The sequence below is a fragment of the Eretmochelys imbricata genome, chromosome 28 (assembly GCF_965152235.1).
Source record: "Eretmochelys imbricata isolate rEreImb1 chromosome 28, rEreImb1.hap1, whole genome shotgun sequence".
Classification (NCBI taxonomy): Eukaryota; Metazoa; Chordata; order Testudines; family Cheloniidae; genus Eretmochelys; species Eretmochelys imbricata.
Genome location: NC_135599.1, coordinates 778,958 through 806,874, shown reverse-complemented (window position 1 = coordinate 806,874; position 27,917 = coordinate 778,958). Strand labels below are relative to the sequence as shown.

Genomic DNA, 27,917 nt, shown 5'->3' with positions numbered 1-27,917 from the left:
GCCCTGCTCTGACCCACCAGGCCCCGCTCCCCTCCCGCGCTGGGGCGAGAACCCAGGAGTCCTGGCTCCCAGCCCCACCCTGCTCTGACCCACCAGCCCCCGCTCCCCTCCCGGTGCCAGGGCGAGAACCCAGGAGTCCTGACTCCCAGCCCCACCCTGCTCTGACCCACCAGTCCCCGCTCCCCTCCTGGCGCCAGGGCGAGAACCCAGGAGTCCTGGCTCCCAGCCCCGCCCTGCTCTGACCCACCAGGCCCCGCTCCCCTCCCGGCGCTGGGGCGAGAACCCAGGAGTCCTGATTCCCAGCCCCACCCTGCTCTGACCCACCAGTCCCCGCTCCCCTCCTGGCGCCAGGGCGAGAACCCAGGAGTCCTGGCTCCCAGCCTGCCCTGCTCTGACCCACCAGGCCCCGCTCCCCTCCCGGCGCTGGGGCGAGAACCCAGGAGTCCTGATTCCCAGCCCCACCCTGCTCTGACCCACCAGGCCCCGCTCCCCTCCCGGCGCTGGGGCGAGAACCCAGGAGTCCTGGCTCCCAGCCCCCGCTGCTCTGACCCACCAGCCCCCGCTCCCCTCCCGGCGCCGGGGCGAGAACCCAGGAGTCCTGGCTCCCAGCCCCACCCTGCTCTGACCCACCAGCCCCCGCTCCCCTCCCGGCACCGGGGCGAGAACCCAGGAGTCCGGTGTGTCCCCCTGCAGGAAGCAGAGCCACATGAGCCGGCAGACGTCCCCGGAGCAGCGGGCTGCGGATCATCTCTTCCACGGCACGTCGGCGGGCGCGGTGCCGGCCTTCTGCAAACACAACCTGGACCCCCGGCTGCCGGGGAAACACGCCGCCCTCTACGGGCAGGGCAGCTACTTCGCCCGCCGCGCCAGCTACTCCCACCGCTACGCGCCCCCCGCCGAGGCCGGCCTGCGCCACGGCTCCCTCTGCAAGGTGCTGGTGGGGCGCTCGGAGCCTGGGGCAGCCGGCCCCCGCCCCTGGACGCCGGCGACCCGGCCAGCGACCCGTACGACTCGTGCGTGGACAGCCTGAGCGACCCCCAGATCTACGTGGTCTTCGACGGCGACCCGTGCTACCCCTACTTCCTGCTCCAGTACCGCCAGCTGGACGAGGTGGTGATGGTGGGCTGAGCCGGGGGAGGAACCCAGGAGTCCGGCTGTGGGCCCCCCCGCCCGGATTCTCCTGGCTGCGGAGTGAGGGGGAAAGAACCCAGGAGTCCTGCGGCTGCTCCCCCGCCCGGCTGTGGAGTGAGGGGGAAAGAACCCTGCTTCCCCCCCCCCCCCCGGATTCTCCTGGCTGCAGAGTGAGGGGGAAAGAACCCAGGAGTCCTGCGGCTGCCCCCCAGCCCAGCTGTGGAGTGAGGGGGAAAGAACCCTGCTCCCCCCCCCCCCCCGGATTCTCCTGGCTGCAGAGTGAGGGGGAAAGAACCCAGGAGTCCTGCGGCTGCCCCCCGCAGCTGTGGAGTGAGGGGGAAAGAACCCAGGAGTCCTGCGGCTGCCCCCCCACCCAGCTGTGGAGTGAGGGGAAAAGAACCCTGCTGCCCCCCAGCCCGGGATTCTCCTGGCTGCAGAGTGAGGGGGAAAGAACCCAGGAGTCCTGCGGCTGCCCCCACCGCCTAGCTGCAGAGTGAGGGGGAAAGAACTCTGCGGCCCCCCCCCCCCCGGATTCTCCTGGCTGCAGAGTGAGGGGGAAAGAACCCAGGAGTCCTGCGGCTGCCCCCACCGCCTGGCTGCAGAGTGAGGGGGAAAGAACTCTGCGGCCCCCCCCCGCCCCGGATTCTCCTGGCTGCAGAGTGAGGGGGAAAGAACCCAGGAGTCCTGCAACTGCCCCCTAGATTTTCTGGCTCTGTGCTCAAAGGGGGATGGGGCTGTGCCCTCCAGGAGGGGAGGGTGGGGGTGGACACAGGGACGTCCCATGGAAGGGGCCAGCTCGGGTGTGATTGGTCTGGGTTGGGTCCAGCAGGAAGTGATGTCATTCTACAGCAGGCAGTGATGTCACTGGACCCCGACCTAGCCATGCAGGGGCAAGCAGGAAGTGATGTCATGCTACGGGCCCCAGCAGGAAGTGACATCCACTAATGGGCTTGCAGGCCTTGACATCATGTATGAAGGCTACACCTGGCCATGATGTCATTACAGAGCCAACCAATGGGGCGCAGCGACTGGGAGTTGCCTCGTTTGACCCTGGGAGGCCCCGCCCACTCTTACAAACCGGATTCTGATTGGGTGTAAACTGAGTCAACAAAGCATGGCCAGCAGGAGCCCCTCCCACTTTGCCAAACCAGCTCCCGATTGGCAGAGAGGGCAGCGGCGCTGGGCTCAAACCTAGGGCCTGCCTGCGGGCATCTCCTGCTGCTGCTTTAATAAGGGGGGGGGGCTGTTGTAGGGCCCAGGCTGGGACCTGGCCCCATTGCCCCCCAGCAATAAACCAGGCGTGGAGCCTAGGCCATGACGTCCGTGTTCTCTGTGGGGCGGGGGTCGCTCCCCCCGGGAATGGGCCGGAACGAACCTTGCCTCAGTTTCCCCACCTGGTTCTTTCTTTCCAGCCGAGCCCCCCTGGAGCAGAGATGTGGGGCTGGGGGGGTTCTTCTGACCCCCGCTAGCAACTCATGGTTCCTAGCAGGGGCCCCCCTTCCCCAAGGGAATGAGGCCCCCCCCCAAATCCAGCACCCAGGGGGCTGCTTCCCTTCATTTCCCCCAGGTCTGCCTGGCATGGGGCCACAGCCAGCCCCCGTGCTCTAACCCACCAGCCCGCCCCCCACTCCCCTCCCAGAGCCAGGGAGAGAACCCAGGGGTCCTGGCTCCCAGGACCCCCTGCTTTTGGCGAGGTGGTCCTGCCTTTCTGCTCCAGTTTACACCCAGGGTTTCCTCTCCAGTAAGACCCTCACACCTGTACCCCCGTCCCCTCACCGCCGGGCTGGGGGGGCTCGTGGCTGCCCCGTTTCCTCAGGGCTGGCGGGTAGGGCCCGGTCTGGGGCTCGCCCCTGCTGCAGACTTTATACCGGTGCCTCACTGAGACCCCTGCAACGCCCCCCTCGACTTGGGGGCCTCAGGCACGCTGGGTGAGAGCAGCCCCGTGGTCCCGGACCCCCCCTGTGACCGCTTTGAGTCCTGCCCGGTTTGCCACGTTGGGGACTGCGGCTGCTGCCCCGTCACTGGCCCTTCCTGGCTACTGTGGGATCAGTTCGGACCAGCCGGGTTTGCCAGGACAGGCCGCAGCGGGAAATGGTCACTGGGTGCCACAGCGAGACCGGTGATGTGGGGCAGGGGAGAGAAATGGGTGTGGAGGAGTGGCGAGGGGGGGGCCTGGACAGATTGTGGGGGGGTGCAGGGAGAGACGGGGGCCGTGTGAGGGTTCTGTGGGGACTGATAGACAGAGACAGGTAGACGGACAGACAGGGTGCCGGGGAACGGCTACGTGGGCGGACAGGCGGGCGCGTGGGGATGGACAGGGGTGTGGGGGGCAGGCAGGCGGGCGCACGGGGATGGAGGAATGGACAGGCGGGCACATGGGGACAGACAGGTGTGTGAGGACAGGCAGGCGCATGGGGTTGGACAGGCGGACCTGCGGACGGGGACAGGCGGACGTGCAGGGACAGGCGTGCAGCCGTGCCAAGAGGAGCAGCGGGCTGTGGTGGTCTTTGGGGAGGGGCTTCCCGCTGTGGGGGCACGGGGCCCTGCCCCACTGCGGGGCTAGGGAGACCCCCGCCCCCCACAAACACAGCCGGAGGCAGGGTCATGTAGCCAAGGAAACGGTGCCTTTATTCCGCGCGGTTTAAACAAGAAGTGATGCGAACTGCCGACAATCCGGAGTGACTCCTGGCGCGCCCCCAGCCGCCCCGCCCCCCTCCAGCCAGACTGCAGCGAGGTAGAACTGCCCCCCTGCCCCGCTTTGGGATGGGGGGCGACCTTCCCAGGCCGGGGGGGCCGCCCCCACAGTGGGGTGCCGAGGGGAGGGCCTGGGGGGCTGGCGGGGGGGCACCCCATACAGTATGTGTGTGTATATATATATATATATATTCATATTTATAGAGTAGCCAGCAGGGCGGGGGTCCCAGGACTGGACCCCCCCGTCACCCACCCAGGCTACGTACCCTCCCCCCGGGGGGGGAAGCGGGGTCCCGTCTGGACAGAGCGGGGGTGGGGCCAGTATCATGCCCCCCTCCCCCGGGGGAAAGAGAGAGAGAGGAAGGGGGCTGCCCCTGCCCGCGGGAGGGGAGGGGTCCCCGTCAGTCGTCGATACAGATCACCTCGCCGGCCCGGGGCTCCTTCTTCTCCAGGGGGTCAGCGTCCCGCTCCCTCTTCACCAGCACCGGGGGGGCCGTTGGTGGCGGCTGCGGTGAAGAGGGGGGAGTGGGGTGAGAAGAGAGAAACCCACCAGCCCCCGCTCCCTGCCCAGAGCCGGGGAGAGAACCCAGGAGTCCTGGCTCCCAGCGCCCCCTGCTGTAACCCACCAGCCCCCGCTCCCTGCCCAGAGCCGGGGAGAGAACCCAGGAGTCCTGGCTCCCAGCCCCCCCCTCGCTCCGCCCCCACCATGCCCTGGACCTGCGGGTGCTGACCTGTGATGAAGGACCCAGCTGGCATCTGGCTGTAGTTGGCGCCCGCCGTGGGCAGGGCTCCGGCGCTGAAGGAACCCCCGAAGCTCTGGGGGGTGGCGTACGGGCCCGGTGGGAAGGCCTGGAAGAGAAGGCGGGGGGAGGGGGCAGTGACTCTCCAGGCCCATGGGGGGTGGATCAGGGTGGTATGGGGCCTGCAGGGCCAGGGCCTAGGCCCCCCAGTTATTACAAGGTCCAGGGGAGTAAGGCCAAGCCCCCCCCCAGGCATTATGGGGCCTGTGGGGGCAGGGCTAAGCCCCCCCAGTGGTTACAAGTCCTGCGGGGGCATGGCCAAGCCCCCCAGTAGTTCCAAGGCCCGCGGGGGGCAGGGCCAAGCCCCCCCCAGGCGTTACCGGGGCCCGTGGGGGAGGGGCCAAGCCCCCCCCCCCCAGGTGTTATCGGGGTCCGCGGGGGCAGGGCCAAGCCCCCCCAGGCGTTACCAGGGCCCGCGGGGGCAGGACCAAGCCCCCCCCAGGCGTTACCGGGGCCCGCGGGGGCGGGGCCAAGCCCCCCCCAGGCGTTACCGGGGCGGTCTGCGTCTCGTTGCCCTTGTTGGCCAGGCGGCTAAGGATGCTGCGCTCGGACATCTGGAGGCGGGCGGCGATGGGCGGGATGCGGGACAGCGTGGCCGGCAGGCGCGTCACGTCGGCCTTCATGTCGCTCAGCAGCTCCTCCAGCTGGTTGAGCACTGGGGCGCGGAGAGACAGAGAGAGGGGGAGAGGCGTCAGGCGGGGCGCGGGGGGCCAGGCCGGCTGCGCGGCGGGGGGCCCCGCCCCACCAGGGCCGAGCCAGCCGGGGTGCCAGAGGCAGAGCAGGGCCCTGCCCGTCTCCCCCAACCTCCGTGTCAGGTCGGCTCAGCCCGGAGACCATCGAGTGGGGAGGGACGTTACTCCGGAGTAATTACATTACTCAGGGGGATGAATACTCCAGAGACAGTCGGGGGGATACTCAGGGGGATGAATACTCCAGAGATATTTGGGGGATACTCAGAGAGATGAAAACTCCAGATACTCAAGTGGTACTCGGGGGATGAATACACCAGAGATATTCAAGTGCTACTCGGGGGGATGAATACACCAGAGATACTCAAGTGATACTTGGGGGTGGGGACGTGAATTCACCAGAGATACTTGGGGGAAGAATACACCAGAGCTACTCGAGTGGTGATACTCAGATGGATGAATACACCAGAGATACTCCAGTGATACTCGGGGGGATGAATACATAAGAGATACTCCAGTGATACTCGGGGGTGAGGGTGTGAATTCACCAGAGATACTTGGGGGAAGAATACACCAGAGCTACTCGAGTGGTGATACTCAGATGGATGAATACACCAGAGATACTCAAGTGATACTCAGGGGGATGAATATGCTGGAAATACTCGAGTGATACTTAAATACACCGTGACACTCGGGGAGAATTACACTGGAGATACTCAGCAGGGACCGCTGTACCAGAGTTACTCAAGAGGATGAATACACCGGAGATACTCACATGATACTCGGGACGGGAATACACCAGAGATACCCATCAGGTGTGGGGGGGTGTGATGGTGAAGTAATGCACCAGAGATACGCAGGAGGTGAAGTACACCAGAGACACTCACATGATACTCAGGGTTAGGAAGGGAGGTGAAATACACCAGAGATACTCACATGATACTCGGGGAGAAATACACAAGTGATACCCAAGAGATACTCAAAGGATACTCAAGAGATACACCCGCGATACTCAGCAGATGCTCAGGGCACACACCAGCGATACTCAGGGCATACACCAACAATACTCAGCAGATACTCAGGGCATACACCAGCAATACTCAGCGCACACATCAGCGATACTCAGCAGATACTTGGAGGGTAGTCATCAGATACGCTAGAGATACTCCAGGCATACCCATCTGATATTTGGGGAATACACCGGAGATACTTAGCTGATACTCGGGTGATACCCCAGAAATTCTTAGCCAATTCTTGGGGGGATACTCAGCAGAGGTTTGGGGATTACTCAGCAGATACACAAAGAGATACTCAGAGGATACACCAGAGATACTCAGAGGATACACCAGAGATACACAGAGCAGGATTAAGGAGACAACCGAACACAGCGGCATTTCTGATCACAACCCCACTTTAATGATTCAGAGAGCACGGTACAGAGGATGCTTTGGACGTTACAGACACCGTCCTCTCCGCGCCCGCCTGCCCGCCCTCCTCTTACCCTTGTGAAGGACGGCGTTGGCAGGCTTGTTGCCAGCCAGGGACTCCTTGGACAAGTGCTGGTGGCTCTCGGCCAGACACTCGACCTCGGCAAAGCGGGTGTTGAGCGCCATGGCCGGGTGGCTGGGGTCCTGGGTCATGTTCAGGTAGGCGGCTCGGCGCAGCTGCTCCTCGATCACCAGTGCCTGCTCCAGGAGCTGCGGGGAAGGGGGCAGGAGAACTGGCTGAGCCACCCGCAACCCGCAGGGGCACAGGGCTCACGGACTGTCACCAGCCCCCCTGCCCTGACCCTCTACACCCCACTCCCCTCCCAGTACCGGGAGAGAACCCAGACGTCCTGTCTCCCAGCCTCCCTGCTCTAACCCACCAGCCCCCATGCCCCTCCCAGAGCTGGGGAGAGAACCCAGGAGTCCTGGCTCCCCACCTCCCCTCTTCTGACCACTAGCCCCCACTCCCCTCCCAGAGCCGGGGAGAGAACCCAGGAGTCCTTAGTTAGGATTCTCCTCTCCCAAGGGCATTGTGACCCCGCTGTTAAGAGCGGTCCTGGGCCCTGCCTCCCGCCCCCTTCCCACCCGCCCAGCCCCGCTGACTCAGGGGTCGAGGGGGGGGTCCCCACTTCCCACTCCTACCTTGAACCTCCTGGCCAGGAACTTGTTCTTCATCTCCAGGAAATTCCCCTTGTTGGCCTCGGTTTTGAAGGGCTCGTTGATGATGGTGAACTGGGTGTCGTTCTGGATGTCCTGCCAGCGGGCGTAGCCATGCCTGCGCGGGGCCGGGGGCGCTAAGGATCCTGCCGGGTGGCGGATGGGGGCTGCCCCCTTTGCCTCTCCCTCCCACTCCCAACCAGACGCCCTCACAGGAGGGGACAGGGCTCGGGGATGCTCCGGAGAACCCATCGGGAATGGGGGTGCCAGGGAAGCTTGGCAGGTTGGGTAACTGGTTCAAAACAACCAGGCTCTCTGGAACTTGCGGGTATCAATCCGGCACTGGGGCATTAAGTAGCATCCTGTGGCTGGGAGTTCCACAGGGAAATAGGTTTTTGGGATCAGTGATATCCAGTGGCGGGGAGTTCCACAGAGAAATTGGGTTTTGGGGATTGGTGATATCCAAGGCAGGGAGTTCCATGGGGAAACTGTTTTTTGGGATCCGTAATATTCAATGGCAGGGAGTTCCACAGGGAAATTGGGTTTGGGGATCAGTAATATCCAGTGGCGGGGAGTTCCACAGGGAAATGTTTTTTGGGATTGGTAATATCCAGTGGCGGGGAGTTCCACAGGGAAATTGGGTTTGGGGATCAGTAATATCCAGTGGCAGGGAGTTCCACAGGGAAATTGGGTTTTGGGATCGGTGATATTCCATTGGCTGGGGAGTGTGGGGGGGAAATTGCGTGCTGGGATCGGTAACACCCCACAGCTGGGGGGAATTGCGCGCTGGGATGGATTAGACACTTTGAAATTGGAGGAATCAGATTCCCCGTCCCTGGAGCCAGGCTGCGGTGAAGGATACAGAACGATGCCAGCCAGCAGCCAGTAGTCCTGGCGCCGGTGCCAGATCTCATTCAGCTTCCCGGAGGAGATGGCCGCCCGCTCCTCGTTCTGCCACAGCGTGTGCAGCTCTGCGGAGGAAAGGGGCGGGGGGGGGGAGAAGGCGGGTGGTGTGAGATCCGCGGGCGTGCCCACACCATCCAGACGCCCCCTTCCCAACCGAGATCAGGGCCCCATCGCCTCACAGACTGTCCCCCTCTCCCCACTCTCCGCGCTCGCTCTTCAGACACTAGCCCCGGCACACCAGGGGCGGCCTCTCACCCGTGAAGCCGCCATCCGCGATGTTGAACATGAACCGGGGCTTCTCGGCCTTGTCCTCCTTCCGCCCGTTGGCCTTGCTCTCCTCCTTGATGCTGCCTGCCTTAGGCTCCTTGCCAGCTTCCTTCTCCACCTTCACCTCTTCTGCAAGCACAAGGGCCACCATTAGGGGTCAGAGTCAACACCCCCAGTTGCTATGCACACAGACAGACAGACAGCTCAGGCCCGGACGTTGTCCCTCACCCCTCCACCCCGCCGTGGCTGTGTGAAACAGCTAATAAGGGCAGCCTTTTAAATATCCATTCATTAGGGTCCAGAGTTAATGCCCCAACAGAGCTGTACAGGGGCAGTTCACGCCGCTCTTAGCGCTGATCGCTGCCCCTCACGCACAATGTCAGAAGCTCTCCAGGCTCCCAGAGTCGCCCCGCGGTGAAACCACGGACAAAGCCGCGCGGAAGGAAACCCTTCTCGCATCCTGAACCCAGGTCCCCGCCCTTTCAGGCCTGTGAATCCCCCGCAAGTTACCTTTCTTCACCTCCGGCCCCTCCCCGTCCCCCTTCTCCTTGGGCTCATCGGTGTCAGCAGGTCTCTCCTCGGCCTTCTCCGCCGCTGGCTCTTCCGGCCCGGCACCTGGAACCAGACAGCACCGAGACCCGTGAGCCACAATCAGCCAGGTGCTGGGACAAGTTCGGGACAGAGGCCCCGGGTTAGGACCCGTCTTGGCCACCTCTCCATGCAAGTCCCAGCACCTCTCCCAGCCTCAGTTTCCCCATCTATCAGACAGGCAGAGTACTGGGTCTCCATCTGTCCCTATAGACACTCTCCATCCATCCACCCCATAGCCACTATATATCCTTCCCCATATAGGCCCACTGACCCCAATGAAGAGACCGGGCGTTACCCGACTTCTCCTTCTCGTCCTTGACCGAGGGCTCTGCCTCCGGCTCCTTCTCCCCCAGCCCCATGGGCTCGTCCCCGTCCGCTTTCTTGGCTGCCTCCGGCTCGCTCTTCTCCCCGGGGGAGGTGGTGGGCGTTGGATGCTCCAGAGCAGGCCCCTGAGGGGGAGAGGACACGGGTTCGAGGAGGCGGATGTGCAGGGGGAGCGGCCAAATCCCCAGGTCCCATGCCACATCCCAGGGGCCATCTCGCAGGAGGGAGCTGGCATAGCGAGGCCGCAGCCTGCTCATGTCCGGGCAGCCGTTTATCTGCCCCAGAACGAGGGGCAGGATTATCAGCCCCGCACTGCACAGGTGGGGAAACTGAGTCTCAGAGGGAGGTACCGAGCCCAGCACCTCCCTGGGTTTTAGTCCCATCTCCAGCCACAGGGGAATTATCCCACGAAATCAGGGACCTGCCCGCTGGCCAACTGGCTCTTCAGGGCCATCTCTGGGGTGGGGAGAAGCCACAAGGTCTTGGTGTCGCCCCCCTGCATGGAACAAGGGAAAACGTGCAAATCTCGAAAGTACCCGAGCCCGGTAGAGGCAAGGCACGGGCAGATGGGCAGCGGAGCGTGGAAATCAGCCCCAAGCAAGGCCCTGTGCCGTTGTTACCGAAGTTCAGCCCCAGACCCCTGCCTCAGTTTCCCTTTGGGTCTCTGGCTGGGCTGGGAAGTGCCCGGGTCTGCCCCGGCTGCCTGCCAGGCCCCGAGCGCCTACCTCCGTCTCCGTCCGCTCGCTGCTCTTCGGCTCCTTCTCCGGCTCCTTGCTCTCCGGCTCCTCCTTCTCGGCCAGCGGCCCCGTCCCGTCCCCGCGCTCGCTGGGGGCTGGCGTGGCTATGAGGAGACCGGCATCAACTGGGCAGTGCCAGCCTCCCGGGTGGGGCCAGGGGACCCTGCGGCAGGGAGAGGCCCCAGGCTCCTCCCCCTCCCTCCTCTGTGATAGGGTGAGGCCCCAGGCTCCTCCTCTGTGATAGGGTGAGGCCCCGGGCTCCTCCCCTTCCCACCTCCATGATAGGATGAGGCCCCAGGCTCCTTCTCCGTGATCGGGTGAGGCCCCCACTCCTCCCCTTCCCTCCTCTGCAATAGGATGAGGCCCCTGGCTCCTCCCCTTCCCTTCTTTGTGATAGGATGAGGATGAGGCCCAGGCTCCTCCCCCTCCCTCTTCTGTGATAGGGTGAGGTCCCAGGCTCCTCCCCTGTGATAGGGTGAGGCCTCAGGCTCCTCCCTCCCCGCCGTGATAGGGTGAGACCCCGTCCACCCCCCGCCCGTGTGGGTGAGATTCCCGGGCTGCGGCCCAGCGGGGCAGTACCGGGATCCGGCCCCCGTGGGGCCAGGCCCCACCTGGCTTGGAGGTGCAGGGCGTGTTGGTGCAGCTGGGCTCGGGGGTGGTGGTGGAGGTCTTGATGGTTGGCGAGGAGGCGCGGGACGACCGCTTGGAGTCGGCGCTGGGGTCGGGCATCAGCTCGGGCATGCTCCACCGCCCGTTGATGTGCTCGAATTCCTGCACCTGTGGGGTGGGTGGGGAGCAGACGGCACCGCGTCAGTCCCACCCCCCACCCTCCCCCACAACCCTAACCCAGACCCCTACCCCTGCCCAAGATCAGGCCCCTCCCACCATCATCCTAGAGAGTGCAATCAACTCGTCTGCCCCAAATGAAATCGGGGAGCCTGTCAGTGAGAAAAAAGCCCCTGCCTCAGAGAGCTCAGTTTAAATAGACAAGAAGGGAAACTGAGGCACAGTGCTGGGTGGGGGGGCTGGCGGAAGGTCAGTGGCTATTCACTAGATCGTGCTGTCTTGGGCCTTTCCCACCCCCACTCCAGGATCAGCTTCACTAGACGCAGCTCAGGCCTCCTCCCTGGAGGCTGCTCAGCTCACACCCCGGATCCTCTCCCGGCGTCTCCAGCGGCGGCTGCTCGCCGACGCTCCAGAGCTGTCGAGCTCCTTCCCGCAGGCCGGGGACAGACCGACAGACGCGCCTCCCACCCGCACTCCTCAGCCCAGGCCCCACCCCCCCGCAACCCCCCCTCGGCAACGCACCTTCTTCTTCACCAGCGACATGACACCGATGCGTGTCAGGACCTGCTGCCGGGACAGCCCCTCCCTGGGCACGCCGTCGGCAAAGGTCTCCGAGCCGTCTGCCCCGGGCTCGCACAGGTGCCTCATGAAGAGGGAGACGTAGGCCCTGCCGGGGGGGAGTGGAGAGACCAGGAGCTGAGAGCCACGAAGCCCCCCCGCTTGGCAAGAACAGCCCCCCACATGAGCTGAAGGGGAATCCCCTCTGGCTGGCTGCTAGCAACGTGCGGGGGCTAGGACACACGCCAGCGGGGGGCAGTGCCCCCATCCGGCGGGCCCACGAGACAGGGGAGCCCCAAAATCACCGGCGTCAGGATGCCAGCCGCCCCGCACGCTCTCCCCACTCTCTCGAACGCCCGCCAGCTGCCATCAGAACCAGCTTCTCATCCCGCCCTGCATCGGGGCGCCCCGCGGGGAGCCTGTGCGGCGGGCCGGCTCGGGGTGGGGGGCACAGCCACAGCTCAGGCATGTCCCCCCAGTTTGCCCCAGCACAGCCGCCCCCCACGAGGGGGTGATCTCCGTCTGCGCGAGGGAGGGGGCAGCGCCTTCCCACGCCCACTCCAGGAAAGCAGACGGCTGGCCGCGCAATGGAGCACTCAGATGAGTAAGAACCGTCATCACGTGGCAAGGGGGCACGTGCAGCATCCGCGGACTGGGGGGGCCCTGCTCGCCCTCCCTCCCCGGGACCCAGAGAGGCTGGGGGAATTGCGGAGCAGGGTCTCCCCGGCCTGGCGAGCCCTCCCCAGGCCGGCACCCTGCGTCTATACCTACTTGAACTCCTTCTCTGTCTTGCCTCGCAGGTCCCGGACCAGCCACTGGGTGGTGAAGGCGTCCTGTGGGGGCATCCCCCAGCGCATGACGGCGTTCAGGAACGCCTTGCGCTGGCGCGTGTTGAACCCCAGCACCTGGCGGCAAAGGCGGGTGAGAGAGAGACCCCCAGCGCCCTCCCCGGGCAGCTCCCCGCCCTCTGCGGGCCCCCCAGCGAACTCCCCGGGCAGCTCCCCGCCTTCTGCGGGCCCCCCAGCGCCCTCCCCGGGCAGCTCCCCGACCTCTGCGGGCCCCCCAGCGCCCTCCCCGGGCAGCTCCCCGCCCTCTGCGGGCCCCCCAGCGAACTCCCCGGGCAGCTCCCCGCCCTCTGCGGGCCTCCCAGCGCCCTCCCCGGGCAGCTCCCCGCCCTCTGCGGGCCCCCCAGCGCCCTCCCCGGGCAGCTCACCGCCCTCTGCGGGCCCCCCAGCGCCCTCCCCGGGCAGCTCCCCGCCCTCTGCGGGCCCCCCAGCGAACTCCCCGGGCAGCTCACCGCCCTATGCGGGCCCCCCAGCGCCCTCCCCGGGCAGCTCCCCGCCCTCTGCGGGCCCCCCAGCGAACTCCCCGGGCAGCTCCCCGCCCTCTGCGGGCCCCCCAGCGCCCTCCCCGGGCAGCTCCCCGCCCTCTGCGGGCCCCCCAGCGCCCTCCCCGGGCAGCTCACCGCCCTCTGCGGGCCCCCCAGCGAACTCCCCGGGCAGCTCCCCGCCCTCTGCGGGCCTCCCAGCGCCCTCCCCGGCAGCTCCCCGCCCTCTGCGGGCCCCCCAGCGCCCTCCCCGGGCAGCTCCCCGCCCTCTGCGGCCCCCCAGCGCCCTCCCCGGGCAGCTCCCCGCCTTCTGCGGCCCCCCAGCGAACTCCCCGGGCAGCTCCCCGCCCTCTGCGGGCCCCCCAGCGAACTCCCCGGGCAGCTCCCCGCCCTCTGCGGGACCCCAGCGCCCTCCCCGGGCAGCTCCCCGCCCTCTGCGGGCCCCCCAGCGCCCTCCCCGGGCAGCTCCCCGCTCTCTGCGGGCCCCCCAGCGCCCTCCCCGGGCAGCTCCCCGCTCTCTGCGGGCCCCCCAGCAAACTCCCCGGGCAGCTCCCCGCCCTCTGCGGGCCCCCCAGCGCCCTCCCCGGGCAGCTCCCCGCCCTCTGCGGGCCCCCCAGCGCCCTCCCCGGGCAGCTCCCCGCCCTCTGCGGGCCCCCCAGCGAACTCCCCGGGCAGCTCCCCGCCCTCTGCGGGCCCCCCAGCGAACTCCCCGGGCAGCTCCCCGCCCTCTGCGGGCCCCCCAGCGCCCTCCCCGGGCAGCTCCCCGCCTTCTGCGGGCCCCCCAGCGCCCTCCCCGGGCAGCTCCCCGCCCTCTGCGGCCCCCCAGCGCCCTCCCCGGGCAGCTCCCCGCCCTCTGCGGGCCCCCCAGCGCCCTCCCCGGGCAGCTCCCCGCCCTCTGCGGCCCCCCAGCGCCCTCCCCGGGCAGCTCCCCGCCTTCTGCGGCCCCCCAGCGCCCTCCCCGGGCAGCTCCCCGCCCTCTGCGGGCCCCCCAGCGCCCTCCCCGGGCAGCTCCCCGCCCTCTGCGGCCCCCCAGCGCCCGCCCCGGGCAGCTCCCCGCCCTCTGCGGCCCCCCAGCGCCCGCCCCGGGCAGCTCCCCGCCCTCTGCGGCCCCCCAGCGCCCTCCCCGGGCAGCTCCCCGCCCTCTGCGGGCCCCCCAGCGAACTCCCCGGGCAGCTCCCCGCCCTCTGCGGGCCTCCCAGCGCCCTCCCCGGGCAGCTCCCCGCCCTCTGCGGGCCCCCCAGCGCCCTCCCCGGGCAGCTCCCCGCCCTCTGCGGGCCCCCCAGCGCCCTCCCCGGGCAGCTCCCCGCCCTCTGCGGGCCCCCCAGCGAACTCCCCGGGCAGCTCACCGCCCTCTGCGGGCCCCCCAGCGCCCTCTCCGGGCAGCTCCCCGCCCTCTGCGGGCCCCCCAGCGAACTCCCCGGGCAGCTCCCCGCCCTCTGCGGGCCCCCCAGCGCCCTCCCCGGGCAGCTCCCCGCCCTCTGCGGGCCCCCCAGCGCCCTCCCCGGCAGCTCCCCGCCCTCTGCGGGCCCCCCAGCGCCCTCCCCGGGCAGCTCCCCGCCCTCTGCGGCCCCCCAGCGCCCTCCCCGGGCAGCTCCCCGCCTTCTGCGGCCCCCCAGCGAACTCCCCGGGCAGCTCCCCGCCCTCTGCGGGCCCCCCAGCGAACTCCCCGGGCAGCTCCCCGCCCTCTGCGGGACCCCAGCGCCCTCCCCGGGCAGCTCCCCGCCCTCTGCGGGCCCCCCAGCGCCCTCCCCGGGCAGCTCCCCGCTCTCTGCGGGCCCCCCAGCGCCCTCCCCGGGCAGCTCCCCGCTCTCTGCGGGCCCCCCAGCGCCCTCCCCGGGCAGCTCCCCGCTCTCTGCGGGCCCCCCAGCAAACTCCCCGGGCAGCTCCCCGCCCTCTGCGGGCCCCCCAGCGCCCTCCCCGGGCAGCTCCCCGCCCTCTGCGGGCCCCCCAGCGCCCTCCCCGGGCAGCTCCCCGCCCTCTGCGGGCCCCCCAGCGAACTCCCCGGGCAGCTCCCCGCCCTCTGCGGGCCCCCCAGCGCCCTCCCCGGGCAGCTCCCCGCCTTCTGCGGGCCCCCCAGCGCCCTCCCCGGGCAGCTCCCCGCCCTCTGCGGCCCCCCAGCGCCCTCCCCGGGCAGCTCCCCGCCCTCTGCGGGCCCCCCAGCGCCCTCCCCGGGCAGCTCCCCGCCCTCTGCGGGCCCCCAGCGCCCTCCCCGGGCAGCTCCCCGCCTTCTGCGGCCCCCCAGCGCCCTCCCCGGGCAGCTCCCCGCCCTCTGCGGCCCCCCAGCGCCCTCCCCGGGCAGCTCCCCGCCCTCTGCGGGCCCCCCAGCGCCCTCCCCGGGCAGCTCCCCGCCCTCTGCGGGCCCCCCAGCGCCCTCCCCGGGCAGCTCCCCGCCCTCTGCGGGCCCCCCAGCGCCCTCCCCGGGCAGCTCCCCGCCCTCTGCGGGCCCCCCAGCGCCCGCCCCGGGCAGCTCCCCGCCCTCTGCGGCCCCCCAGCGCCCGCCCCGGGCAGCTCCCCGCCCTCTGCGGCCCCCCAGCGCCCTCCCCGGGCAGCTCCCCGCCTTCTGCGGCCCCCCAGCGCCCTCCCCGGGCAGCTCCCCGCCCTCTGCGGGCCCCCCAGCGAACTCCCCGGGCAGCTCCCCGCCCTCTGCGGCCCCCCAGCGCCCTCCCCGGGCAGCTCCCCGCCCTCTGCGGTTCCCCCAGCGCCCGCCCCGGGCAGCTCCCCGCCCTCTGCGGGACCCCCAGCACCCTCCCCGGGGCCCAAGTGTCCGCGGGGCCCACTGCTGAGAGATGAGGCCCTGCTTAGCAGAGCCAGAGCTCACCTGCTCCCCCCTCCCAGAGCCGGGAGAGAACCCAGGAGTCCTGGCTCCAGCCCCCCTGCTCTAACCCACCAGCCCCCACCACCCTCCCGGAGCCGGGAGAAAACCCAGGCGTCCTGGCTCCCAGGACAGCGTCTCACCTCGATGTTGCCCCCGACTCGGGCCAACAGTGGTGGCAAAGGTTTGTCTTTCTCGTTGCGGAGCTGCCGTTTGGACTGGCGCCGACCTGCGTGGGCGGAAGGAGACGCGATGAAGTGTCCCTGCCCGCCAAGCCAGAGGCCGGAGCCCCTGCCCCGGGGGCCGGGAACGGAGCCGGGGGCTTGGCGCGGGGGCCGCGTGCCAAGCGCTGGCTGCACGGACCCCACCCCGTCCCCATCATGCCAGGCACTGCACAGACCCAGCCCCTAAAACCAGGGCCCCATGTGCCCCCCCGGACCTGGCCCCCCCAGTCACACTAGGCACGAGATCTAGCGGTCAAAGCACACCTCCAATGCTGGGCCCGGAGCTTCCCACCCGGCCTGGGCCGTGTTCAGACTGCGGCTGGGTCTGTCTACACTACAGCCAAGACACCGGCCGTATCCGGTAACGCCGACAGACCGTGCTCGTTAACCGCGTTTCCGAGCTCTTCCGCTAGAAAGAAGAGTGTCTTTTCCGCCCGCCTGATCACGTCCGCGCAAACGCTTTCCAAGCCCAAAAGGTACAACCTTCCGGCTTGGCTCATCCCACGCCGGATGCTTTCCATTGGCCACGTTTGTTTGGTTTTCCCCCCTGCTGCATGCCAGTGGGCAAAAAACCGAAATTCGCCCCGGTACCTTGGTGTGCAGGTCTAGCTCCTACTACTCTATCTGAATCAAAACGAAAGGATTTAGGCACGCTGATTTCATCAACGTCACCAGCTCTCCTTTCTTACATGCGAACTACATCCCGCGTAACACGGAGGAGCAGAGCAAGTTTCGACAAGCGGGAGACAACGGACGGGATCTCATTCTTTCATACTTTTTTTTCCCCCCGCCACAAAAAATTGTCACGCCCGCAAAATTTCTGGGCATTTGACATTCCTAAGCAAGGCTTAAATGGGCCTAGCCCTGGGACAGGGTCTGATGTTTTCCCCCACAACTGACACAGAGCGGTTGTACCCCCAAACCCGGGCCCTCACCTTCCGGCCTCTCATCGAAATCTTCGTCTTCCTCTTCCGATCCCACCGAGTACTCGGACTGATTGTCTGAAATAGCATCACGGCAGTTGGTAACCGGAAAAGGACTCCCTCGTTAGCCCCACTCCGGATCAAGGGTGGGGGGGCATGCAGGAATCCCAGCACAGATTCCTCCTTCTGATCCTCACTGCACCGCGGCTCACTAATTTGCCCCCCACATCACAGCATAGCTCTGGCTTAAAAATGAAGAAGCTGGCTCGTTCACATCCGAAGATACCCAGATGGCAGGGAGGGGGAATCGCAGACTGAGTGGCTCACGGCGCCGGGACACGTCCTGACCCCCAACCCACACGAGCCATTTTCCCTTCTCTCCCAAAGTCGAAATTCCAAAAGTTCCCGCGAGATGGGAATTCGAGAACTTTTTGTTTAGGACACATCAAAATGACCTTCCTGATATGATGTTGAAACATTCGGAAGTATGATACAGATCTCGATCCATGTGAAATATTTCACACACACAGACGCACACACACCAAGTCTTGCATATTGAATATACTATAGAAAGTATTATAAAGAATATAAAATATTCACAACGGTATATGTTAAATGTAAAGTGTTATGGAAAATATTAACTTATATTTATATACTGATTATATTTAAAATGCTCTAGATAATATAAACTATTAAATATAAAAAACAAAGTATACTATAAAATATTATGTTTTATTTATTGTCATGATTTTCATTTTACTATAAAATATTTACTATTAAACTATACAGAAATTAAATAAAGAACTATTAAAATAGATAAATGTATACTTTAATAGTTCCTATCTGATTTCTTTATAATACTTTATAACTTTATAGTAAAATAGATAAATATATATTGAATAGTTAATATTATATTTAATGTATAATATAAAATTTTGATATAGATGTTAATAGTTAATACTTTGTATTATATTTAAAGTAGATATAAATATAAAATCTGTATCTATTGTAATAGTTAATACTCTGTATTATTTTTAAAGTATAATAGAAAATCTTAAATATAATGTATTAATCTAAATTATAAAAATATTTTAATAAAATAGAAAATTATATATATTTATTTTAATTGTATTTATAGTATATTTAAAGTATAACTGATAAGATTTTATTATACTTTAAATATACTATAAATATTAAAATAAATATTAAATTTTAATTAAAATGTATATTTTAATAGTTAATATTTTATATTAGAGATCATATTTAAATATCAAGTATATAGAGAAAAACTTAACTGTTAATATATGGATAAAATTGAAAGTTGACTATTATCAACTATAATATATAAAGTATTATATAAATACAAAATATCATATATAAAAATAATATGAAAATTAAAAGTTTAAGTGTTTAAAAATTAAAAGTCAAAAGGAGCTATAAAGAGGGAATGAAGCTCAATGAGAAAGTCGAAATGACATGAACTGAGACCCCCTCCATGTTGATTCAAATCATTTTGAAATTTTCCCGTTGAAATCGACGACTTCCCACGAGACATTTTGGTTTAAACAAAACAGTGTTTTCCGGGCAGAAAACTGCTACATTGACTGTTTTCTGATTGGTTCTCATTAAAGACCTGCACAGGGAGAGCCATGAACTGATAGGCCTGGAGAGGCCAATCTGATGATCGGATCTGACCTCGGGTGTGTCACAGACCAATTACACCCAGGAATCCCTGCACCGGGCCCATATCTTATGGGGGAGTGTGACGAAGTGGGACTGTTCTTAATATTTCCTCTGAATACTGTGGGGGTGCCTCAGTTTCCCCTAGGCAGTTCTTAAGTATCTAGGGGGTGGGATGGGGGTGTATGATCATTGCAGAGCCCTAGAGGGCAAGTGTGTGCAGGGGTCTGGACACAGACAATGGCCGACACCCTGTTTCCTGGCCACGGATGGCCTGGGCCCTTCCCCCCTGCAAGGTGAGAGCTAAAGTGTTGGAGAACAAAGGAATCAGGTGCCCTCCTGGCCCAGAAAGGGACAAAGCCCAGAGGAGGGGGGGCTGGAGAGAGTTTCAGTTTGGGGCTGGCTGGGACATGGAGTGAAGGGCAGACGGGGTTGTCTGGCTCACTGCCCCCCAAAATGGACCCAGCTGAGGGGTCCTGTTCTCTGCACCTACAAGCTCAGTTTTAGACCATGTTCCTGTCGTCTAATAAACCTCTGTTTTACTGGCTGGTGGAGAGTCCCGTCTGACTGCGGAGTTCGGGGGCAGGACCCTTTGGCTTCCCCAGGACCCCGCCTGGGCAGACTCGCTGTGGGAAGCGCACGGAGGGGCAGAGGATGCCGAATGCTCCGAGGTCAGACTCAGGAAGGTGGAAGCCGGGTGACCTGTGTGTCCTGCAGACAGTCTGCTCACAGAAAGGAGACTGCCCCAGAGTCCTGCCTGGCTTTGTGGGGAGCATCGCCCGGGGACTCCGTGACAGGGAGCTAGCGTGGATCTTACTGCGGATCCACCACCTGTGGGGGAAGCTGTTGCCCCTGGTGGTGAGAAATCTGCATCCTATCTCCAGGCTGCAGGTACCTGCCTCCAACCCCAGCCGCTCGACTTAACGCGCCCTATTTCCCTCTCCACGTGGAGATTACGTTACTTCTTCTCCATCTCAGCAGGCAGATTTCCATCCGCTTTGAGGGTCAGCAGCGATTTCAAGCAGGACGGGTTATTAATCTTGGTTATTAATCCTGTAGCTCTTAGCAGCAGCTCTCAAGGAGGTCGGCAGCATTATGGGGAAACTGAGGCACAGGGCGGGGCCTTGCTCAAGGTCGGCCACTGGTGAAGCCAGGAACAGAACCCGGGACGTCCCAGCCCAAAACTGTACCCCCTAGCGTACACCACATCCAGTTACACCCAGCACCTATTCTCCCGTCAATCCCGGAAACCAGAGCTCACTACTATTGTGGGTCTAAGGCGGAAGGCGTAACAAGGGTGAGGTGTGTTTGTACGGAAAAGGACACCACCCCAATCCCCCCGGACCCCCACCTGCACCACACACTCGTTTTCTCCCCGACTCCCCCCAACGTCGCTGAGCGGGAATAACAGCCCCTCCTGCCAGGCGGATGCAAATGCCCCCTCAGCCGCGGGATACAGGAGAGGACCCCATAACAGCAGCTCCGGCTGGCCCTGCCCTGTCTCCAGTCCTGCCCCACAGCCTCCTGCCAGCCCAGCCCTGCCAGTGCCCCTCGCTCCCGGCCCTGCCCGCCCAAGTGCAGGGACGGACGGGTGCTGACCTTGGTCCTCCTGCGCAGCGTCGTTGTAGTTGACCTGTTTCCGGACCCGTTTGCCCTTCCCCAGGTTCCGGGCCAGGTCCTCCTGCTGCTGCTCGTAGTGATGGCGTAGGAGTTTCTCCCAGTAGTCGGGGTCCACGTTCTCCTCCTGCTTAATGATCTCCCGCTCGATCTCCTCGATCTGCCGAGGCAGGCCGGGGGTGAGGGGCTGGGCCGGGCCGGGCCGGGGCCCCCCCGGCTCCAGCCCCGGGCTCGCCCCGACTCACCTTGTCCTCCTCCCGCACCACGTACTGCGCCACCTTGAAGGAGCTGAGATACTCGTTCATGTTCTGCACGTCAGCGTCGTCGGTGGCGTCCTGGTTGCGGTCGAGCAGCCGGGCGATGGCCTCGTTGTCGTAGTGGATCACGCTGCTGTCCTCTTCCTTGTTCTCCCCTGGGGGGGGGGGCAGACCCACGTCAGGGCGGGGGCCCCTCAAGCCCCACCCGCGGCCCCCGCAGGGAGGCTGAAGCCAGGGGGCGAGTCTGGGGGCAACAAGGGCTGTGGGGCTCCCCTCCCCCGCCCCGCCTCCCCCCACTGGGGGGTCCAGGCTCCGCGCCCCCTGGGATCGCAGGGCCCCCGTCCCTCAGCCTGGCTTCCTCCCCACCCCAATCAGCGCCCCCTACAGCCCAGGCTCCTCCAAGTCCTGCCCCCCTCCCGCCACCCAGCTGGCCCCCTCTGAGCTCCGCCCCACCAGCCCCTCCCCCACCGCCTCCGAGCCTCACGCCCATCTCTTGCCCCACACAACCCAAGCCAGCCACCCCATCCTCTACTTCCTATCCCCCAACTCCCTCCCCCAACCCCCACCCCAGCCACCCCATTCTCCGACCCCTATCCCCCAACCCCTCCCCAGGCAGCCCCACCCTTATCCCTCACCCCCCACACCAGCCATCCCCTACCCTACCCCTATACCCCCACACCCTCCCCAGCCATACCCTCCCCCGCCAAGCCCCACTCCTGTCCTCCCCATCCTGCCCAGCCGCCCCTCACCCTCGTTCTCATCCTTGAAGAGCTCCTCGGTGCCGAATTTCAGGATGTCGTCCAGCTCCTGCTTGGACATGCTGCCGGCCTTGGAGCCCAGCCCCGGGCGCACCACCAGGTGGGTCAGCATCATCTTCCTCTTGGCCACCTGCGTGATCCGCTCCTCCACCGAGGCCCGCGTCACGAACCGGTAGATCATCACCTTGTTGGCCTGGCCGATGCGGTGAGCCCGGCTGAAGGCCTGCGGGGCCGGACAGGTGGGCGTGGGGTGAGATGCAGGGTTGCCGGTCCGTCTCCCCGTCCGCCCGTCCCACCCGCCTGCCTCCCCGTCCGCCCGCCTCCCCAGCTGCCAACCACCCGCCCGCCTCCCTATCCACCCACCCAACTCACACACCCACCCATCTCCCGGTCTGCCTGACAATCATCCGCCTGACCCACCCACCTGCCTCCCTGTCCGCCGAGCATCCATCCATCAGCCCAACCCACCCGCCCGCTTCCCCAGCCGCCCAACCACCTGCCTGCCTCCCTATCCGCCCGCCCATCCACCCACCCAACCCACCCGCCCGCCTCCCCATCCACTCAATCGCCCATCCACCCAACCCACCCGCCCACCTCCCCGTTCGCCCATCCGTCCATCGGCCTGCCTCCCCACCCTCCCATCTCCCCGTCCGCCCGACCCACCCACCCGCCCGCCTCCCCATCGGCCTGCCTCCCCGCCCAACTCACCCACCCCCGCCACCTGCCCATCTCCCCATCCATCCGACCCACCCACCCGCTTCCCCATCCGCCCAACCCACCCACCTGCCTCCCCGTTCGCCCATCCATCCATCAGCCTGCCTCCCCACCCTCCCATCTCCCCGTCCGCCCGACCCGCCCACCCGCCTCCCCGTCCGTCCGACCCACCCACCTGCCTCCCCATCTGCCCATCCATCCGTCGGCCTGGCTCCCCGCCCACCTCCCCGTCCGCCCAACCCACCCATCTCCTGGTCTGCCTGACAACCATCCACCTGACCCACCCACCTGCCTCCCTGTCCGCCCAACCATCCATCCATCCACCCGACCCACCCGTCCACCTCCCCGCCTGCCCATCCCCCACCCCGACCCACCCGCCTGCCCATCCGTTCATCTGACCCACCCTCCCAGGGAAGCTGGCCTGTCCCTTCCATGCCTCCCCCCCTCCCCGTGACCTGGATCCACCCAACCCATCTCAGAGGCAAAGATCTACCTACCCCGTCCTCCGGGGCAACTCTCTGCCTGAGTCCATCCACCCGAGACACGGAGTCCCCTCTGGCTCTATCTCACCACCCACCCATTTCCCAGGGGCACCTCTCTGGCCAGCCAACTGTTTCCCAGATTCCCCTTCACGGCGCCCCCCAAGAGAAGGGCCTCTCCCCTGACGGGGGTAAAGTGGCGAGGTTCCATGGATGGTCACAGAGCTATTCCGGAGCCAGAGATGCAACCTGGGGCTCAGGAAGAAGGAGCCAGGTGGGTCCTCCGGGCCTGGGTCTCCTTGGCAGCCATCCTGGGCAAGGGGAATCCTCGCCTGCCCCCCAGCTGCCCGCCCTGGGGGCGTGGCGCCGCGGGGAACTCACCTGAATGTCGTTGTGGGGGTTCCAGTCCGAATCGAAGATGACCACCGTGTCTGCGGTGGCCAGGTTGATGCCCAAACCCCCGGCCCGGGTCGAGAGCAGGAAGCAGAACTGCTGGGCCCCGGGAGCTGGGGGAGAGATAGCACGGGTCACCCGGGGGAAATCCCAGCCTCCCCGCATGGGCAAGAACCCGCCCCCATCTGGAACCATCAAAGCTCTTGCTGTCTGGGACCATGACCCTGGGCACTGGTGGGACTGGGGCAGAGGGGGCCAGGTTGGAATCTCCTCCCTGACGAGAGCAGGACACTAACGAACCAAACTGGCCGCAGCTGCCAACGCAAGTCTCTGCTACAGCTGACTTCCCCCAACTCGCCACAGGGGGGCTCTCGCTGGCCCGGGCCCGGGCTGCGGGGATCATGGGGCCCAGGCCGGAGGTGTCAACTCGCAACGTCACTGTCACTCGGCACCACCTCCCTGGGCAGCACCTGGCGCGATGGGCCCCCGATCTTGGTCAGGGGGGTCTGGGCACGGCACGGCGCGACGAGGCCCCAATCTCAGTCAGGGGGGTCTGGGCAGGAGGATTCGTACCGTTGAATCTGTCAATGGCTTCCTGCCGCAACGTCCCAGTGATCCCGCCGTCGATCCGCTCGTACTTGTAGCCTTCGTAGTCCAGGAAATCCTCCAGCAGGTCCAGCATTTTCGTCATCTGAACATTCAGGGGAGATGAGGGTGGTCAATGCTGGGCTCCGAAAACAGGGATCCCTTGCCGGGCACTGAGATGCAGCCACCTCTGGGGCGGGGCGGCTAGTTACCCAGGGACCCCTCACCCGGCGCTGAGATGCGGCCACCTCTGGGGCAGGGCAGTTGGTTACTCAGGGACCCCTCGCCCGGGGCTGAGATGCAGCCACCTCTGGGGCAGGGCAGCCCCTATTTAACCACCCCTGGCCGTGCAGGAGTTTCAGACAGGACACGAGGGAGGCTGCTGTATCCGTCTGAGAGGGGATCCATCGGGCAGGATGGAATTGCCCAGGGCCGGAACGCCCCAGGACGCCTGGGTTTGCGCCCTCCGAAGCCTGGTGCGGGGTGGTTAATGACCCCGAGGCATTTGGGCGTCAGAGGAAAGACACCACGTACGTGTCACCCGCACGAGGCTGCGAATTAACACACAGGCCCCGGCCGACGCCACCCGCGCCGGTCCCTCGGCCCACCTCACCTGAGAGAAGATCAGCACCCGATGGCCCTGCTCCTTCAGCTTCCGCAGCATCTTCTGTAACAGCATCAGTTTGCCGGAGGATTTGATGAGGGCACCGCCCTCATAGGCACCGCTGGGCAGCTTGGGGGATTCCTGGCGAGGCCAAGACGGCAGCTGTTCAGCTCCGAAAACGCCCCCGTCACGCCCAGGCAGGGCCGGGGCTGATTCCGGGCACTGCTAAGGGGAGATCTTAGGGACGGATCCCAGGGGAGGGCGGGTAATGGGACGGCGCCCAGCCCCAAATCCTCAGCCACGATGAAACCACCCCGCCGGAAACCCCACAGCTTCCCTCCCCACGGCGGCTAACGCCTTACGCTACTCGACGGTGATTCTCCGCGTCCCTCTCCCAGCCCCGACAACTCGTCTCCGTCGCCCCCAATGAAAGATTTTCCCTCCCCCACCACGTTGGTTTTTAAATCAAATTCACTCGTTTTCTTCCCCCCTGCCCCCAGGCCGCTCCCGCTAATCTTCCCGTCGTTCAATCCATGCTCGGCATCAAAACGCCACGGACGTTGTAAAATCCTTTCCAACGTTTTAAAAACATGTTTCCATTTTGATACGTTTCTTTCAAAGGATTCTTTCTGGACCAAAATCGATGCGAAGTCATAGAATGCGTCCATGGGGCCTAATCTGCATATAAAGCTCCACCCAGCTTCATTGACTCCGCCTCCTGGGTCCAAGCCCTTCCTTTCCGGGATGAACCATGGTCTGCCTGACACCCCCGACACACACCCCTTGGACGGGCAGGATGTATCAACGCGCCCACACCCTCTGGGGTACACCGGGGTCTCCCCAGACTCCTCTCCTCCCCCGGGACAGGTGGGACGTTACCAATGGGCCCACATGCTCCAGGGTACACCAGGGTCTCCCCAGACTCCTCCCCAGGGACGGGCGGGACGTACCATCGCAGCCACAGGGAAGAGGTAGGGGTGGTTACAGCACTTCTTGAGGTCCATCATGATGTTGAGCAAGGAGACCTGGTTGCCGCCTCCCCGGGAGTTCAGGGCCTCGAAGTTGCGGGTCAGGATGTATTTGTAGTATTTCCTGAGCAGGGAGCGGGAGGGAGGGTGAGGCTGGGCCCTGCCACTGCCCCGGAGCCTGCTCCCCAGCAGTGTGGAAGGGAAGAGAGTCCTGGCTGCCAGCCCCCCTGCTCTGACCACCAGACCGCTCCCAGAGCCGGGGAGAAAACCCAGGAGTCCGGGCTCCCAGCCCCGGCCCCTGCTCTCACCATGTACCCCAACACACTCACACAGTGCCAGGCAGGGAACGGCTCTCCAATCCCATCCACACCACATCCTATGCCCCTATCTCCGATGCCCGCCACTGAGCCCCCAACCCCACTCCCTGCCCCACCGCCCCCCCCCAAGCGCCGCCCTAACCCTCCCCCAGACAGAGGCGGTTACTTCTGCATGGGGCTCAGCTCCACGCGCACGATCAGCTCCGTCTTGGCCGGCATGTTCTTGAAGACGTCGGCCTTGAGGCGCCGCAGCATGTGAGGGCCGAGCAGGTCGTGCAGCTTCTTGATCTGGTCCTCCTTGGAGATGTCGGCAAACTCCTCCAGGAAGCCCTCCAGGTTACTGCGGGGACAGGCGGATGGGGCCGGGTTAGCCTGAGCCCCCCGCCCCGGCAGCGTTGCCAGCCTCCCTCGCCGGGCCCGGGCCAACCTCCCAGCATGCAGCACCGCCCCATGCCAAGCCCCGCCAGCCCCCGCCCTGCAGCACGGCACCCCTCTGGTGTCCCCAGCCCTATCCTGATTCACTAGGGGGATTGGACCCAAGGGGCCTGGGGTCTCACATCCCCAGCAGAGCACGCCACCGACCCTTGCTGCGCTGCCACGGGTGTGAGGTCCCATACTCCTAGGGGTCATGAGGCGTGACTTTCCTACACCCCCCCAAGCCAAACCAAGCCAACCAAGGTGGGGTGATGCCCAGGCAAGGTGGAGGCAAATCGGGGTGGGAGGGGTCTCCTTGAAGGTGCGGGGCACAGGGTGCATGTGCCAGGAAGGGGGGTGGAGTGAAATTCCCAGCACGAGCCCGTGTCCCAGCTCCCTTAAGGGCCCCAGGGGGTCAGGGAGGGGGATCTCCCAGCACGAAGCCATGTCCTGGCTCCCTGCGGCGCCCCAGGGGGTCAGGGCAGGGGTCTGGTGAGGGGTAGCGGGGGGCTGACGTACTTGAAGCGCTCCGGCGTGAGGAAGTTGAGCAGGTGAAACAGCTCCTCCAGGTTGTTCTGCAGCGGCGTCCCCGTCAGCAGCAGCTTGTGGTCAATCTTGTAACCGTTCAGCACCCTGAAGAACTGGGAGGGGCGCGGGGGGTGTCAGAGGCTTGCAGCCCCCACCCCACCCCTCCAGACACCAGTGGGGGCAGCCCAAGGGTGCTGTGCAGGGAGCTCAGAGAGCTTGGCAAGCCAGCAGAGAAAGAGCTGAAGCCCCCAGCTCCCACTGCCCTCCCAGAGCCAGGGAGAGAACCCAGGAGTCCTGGCTCCTAGCATCCCCTGCTCTAAGCACCAGCCCCCACTCCCCTCCCAGAGCCAGGGAGAGAACCTAGGAGTCCTGGCTCCCAGCCCCCCTGCTCTAGCCCCCCAGCCCCCACTCCCCACCCCATGCCGGTACCTTGGACTGGTTGTTCTTCAGCCGATGAGCCTCGTCCACCACCAGGCAGGCCCAGCGGATGGAGCCCAGCGCCGCCTGGTCGATGGTGACCAGCTCGTAGGATGTGAGCAGCACGTGGAACTTCACCTGAGCTTCCCTCTGCAGGGAAAGGCCGGGCCGGGTGAGTGGGTGGAGCAGCAGCCGGGCTGGGACCCCCGCCGGGGATGAGCCCTGGCGGCTAACGAGCCGGGGACCCCGAGCCACGGGCAGCCCCATCAGTGATCCCCAGCCCCACTCACACCCTGCGCCTCCCCAGCCCAGCCTCAGGGCCCTGCAAGCCCCGAGCACTGTGAGCCGCGCTTCCCGCCCGGAGAAAGAGGCACAGGAAGGTGACAGGAGCTGACAATAGAACCCAGGAGTCCGGGCTCCCAACCACCACCCTGCTCTAACCAGTAGACCCCACTCCCCTCCCAGAGCTGGGAGAGAACCCAGGAGTCCTGGCTCCCAGCACCCCTGCTCTAACCACCAGCCCCCACTCCCCTCCCAGAGCTGGGAGAGAACCCAGGTGTCGTGGCTCCCAGCCCCCCCTGCTCTAACCACCAGCCCCCACTCCCCTCCCAGAGCCGGGGAGAGAACCCAGGTGTCGTGGCTCCCCTGCCCAATGAGAATAACCAGGCACACGCAGCTCGGGGCGGGAGGGGGTCCTCACCTTCATCTTGAAAGCCTTCTTCCCGCCCTTCATGGCGTTGTCCTCGAAGGAGAACTCGTTCTCGCGGATGATGGAGCGGCTGTCCTTGTCGCCCGTGTAGGTCACCACGTAGAACTTGGGCGCCCACATCTGGAACTCCCGCTCCCAGTTGATGATGGTGGAGAGTGGGGCGCTGACCAGGAAGGGGCCTTTGGTGTGACCCTGGGCAGAGAGAGACACCCAGGGGGTTAGGGGGCAGAGAGAGACACCCAGCGGGTGAGGGGGCAGAGAAAAGAGTGGCTGGTTATACAGGGGCGTTGAAATGCGGCCACCTCTGGGGCGGGGCGGCCGGTGACCCAGGGACCCCTCGCCCGGCGCCGAGATGCGGCCACCTCTGGGGCGGGGCGGCCGGTGACCCAGGGACCCCTCGCCCGGCGCCGAGATGCGGCCAGCTCTGGGGCGGGGTGGCCGGTGACCCAGGGACCCCTCGCCCGGCGCCGAGATGCGGCCACCTCTGGGGTGAGGTGGCTGGTGACACAGGGACCCCTCGCCCGGCACTGAGATGCAGCCACCTCTGGGGCAGGGCGGCTGGTG

The 27,917-nt window shown here is 64.8% G+C and overlaps 1 protein-coding gene and 1 pseudogene across 2 annotated transcripts in view; one reads left to right on the top strand and one right to left on the bottom strand.

Annotated features, from left to right (window-relative positions):
• Positions 1-2,431, top strand: part of LOC144258206 (protein mono-ADP-ribosyltransferase TIPARP-like) — a 31,998-nt pseudogene extending 29,567 nt beyond the window's left edge. The window contains exon 7 of the transcript XR_013344648.1: positions 694-2,431. The product of XR_013344648.1 is annotated as a protein mono-ADP-ribosyltransferase TIPARP-like (transcript). The remainder of the gene's footprint in view (positions 1-693) is intronic.
• A 1,302-nt stretch (positions 2,432-3,733) lies between these two features.
• The window catches only part of CHD3 (chromodomain helicase DNA binding protein 3), a 67,546-nt gene continuing 43,362 nt past the window's right edge, over positions 3,734-27,917 (bottom strand). The window contains 27 exon segments of the mRNA XM_077806628.1: positions 3,734-4,316; positions 4,318-4,331; positions 4,557-4,674; positions 5,117-5,280; positions 6,816-7,011; positions 7,444-7,576; positions 8,321-8,429; positions 8,620-8,760; positions 9,142-9,246; positions 9,518-9,671; positions 10,272-10,387; positions 10,895-11,060; positions 11,592-11,736; positions 12,399-12,532; positions 15,910-15,995; positions 16,926-16,991; positions 20,193-20,370; positions 20,456-20,622; positions 21,217-21,448; positions 22,800-22,924; positions 23,385-23,502; positions 24,010-24,141; positions 24,951-25,092; positions 25,452-25,625; positions 26,219-26,340; positions 26,657-26,794; positions 27,345-27,545. Of these exon segments, the coding sequence (XP_077662754.1) occupies positions 4,227-4,316; positions 4,318-4,331; positions 4,557-4,674; positions 5,117-5,280; positions 6,816-7,011; positions 7,444-7,576; positions 8,321-8,429; positions 8,620-8,760; positions 9,142-9,246; positions 9,518-9,671; positions 10,272-10,387; positions 10,895-11,060; positions 11,592-11,736; positions 12,399-12,532; positions 15,910-15,995; positions 16,926-16,991; positions 20,193-20,370; positions 20,456-20,622; positions 21,217-21,448; positions 22,800-22,924; positions 23,385-23,502; positions 24,010-24,141; positions 24,951-25,092; positions 25,452-25,625; positions 26,219-26,340; positions 26,657-26,794; positions 27,345-27,545 (3,666 nt within the window). The 3' untranslated portion in view covers positions 3,734-4,226.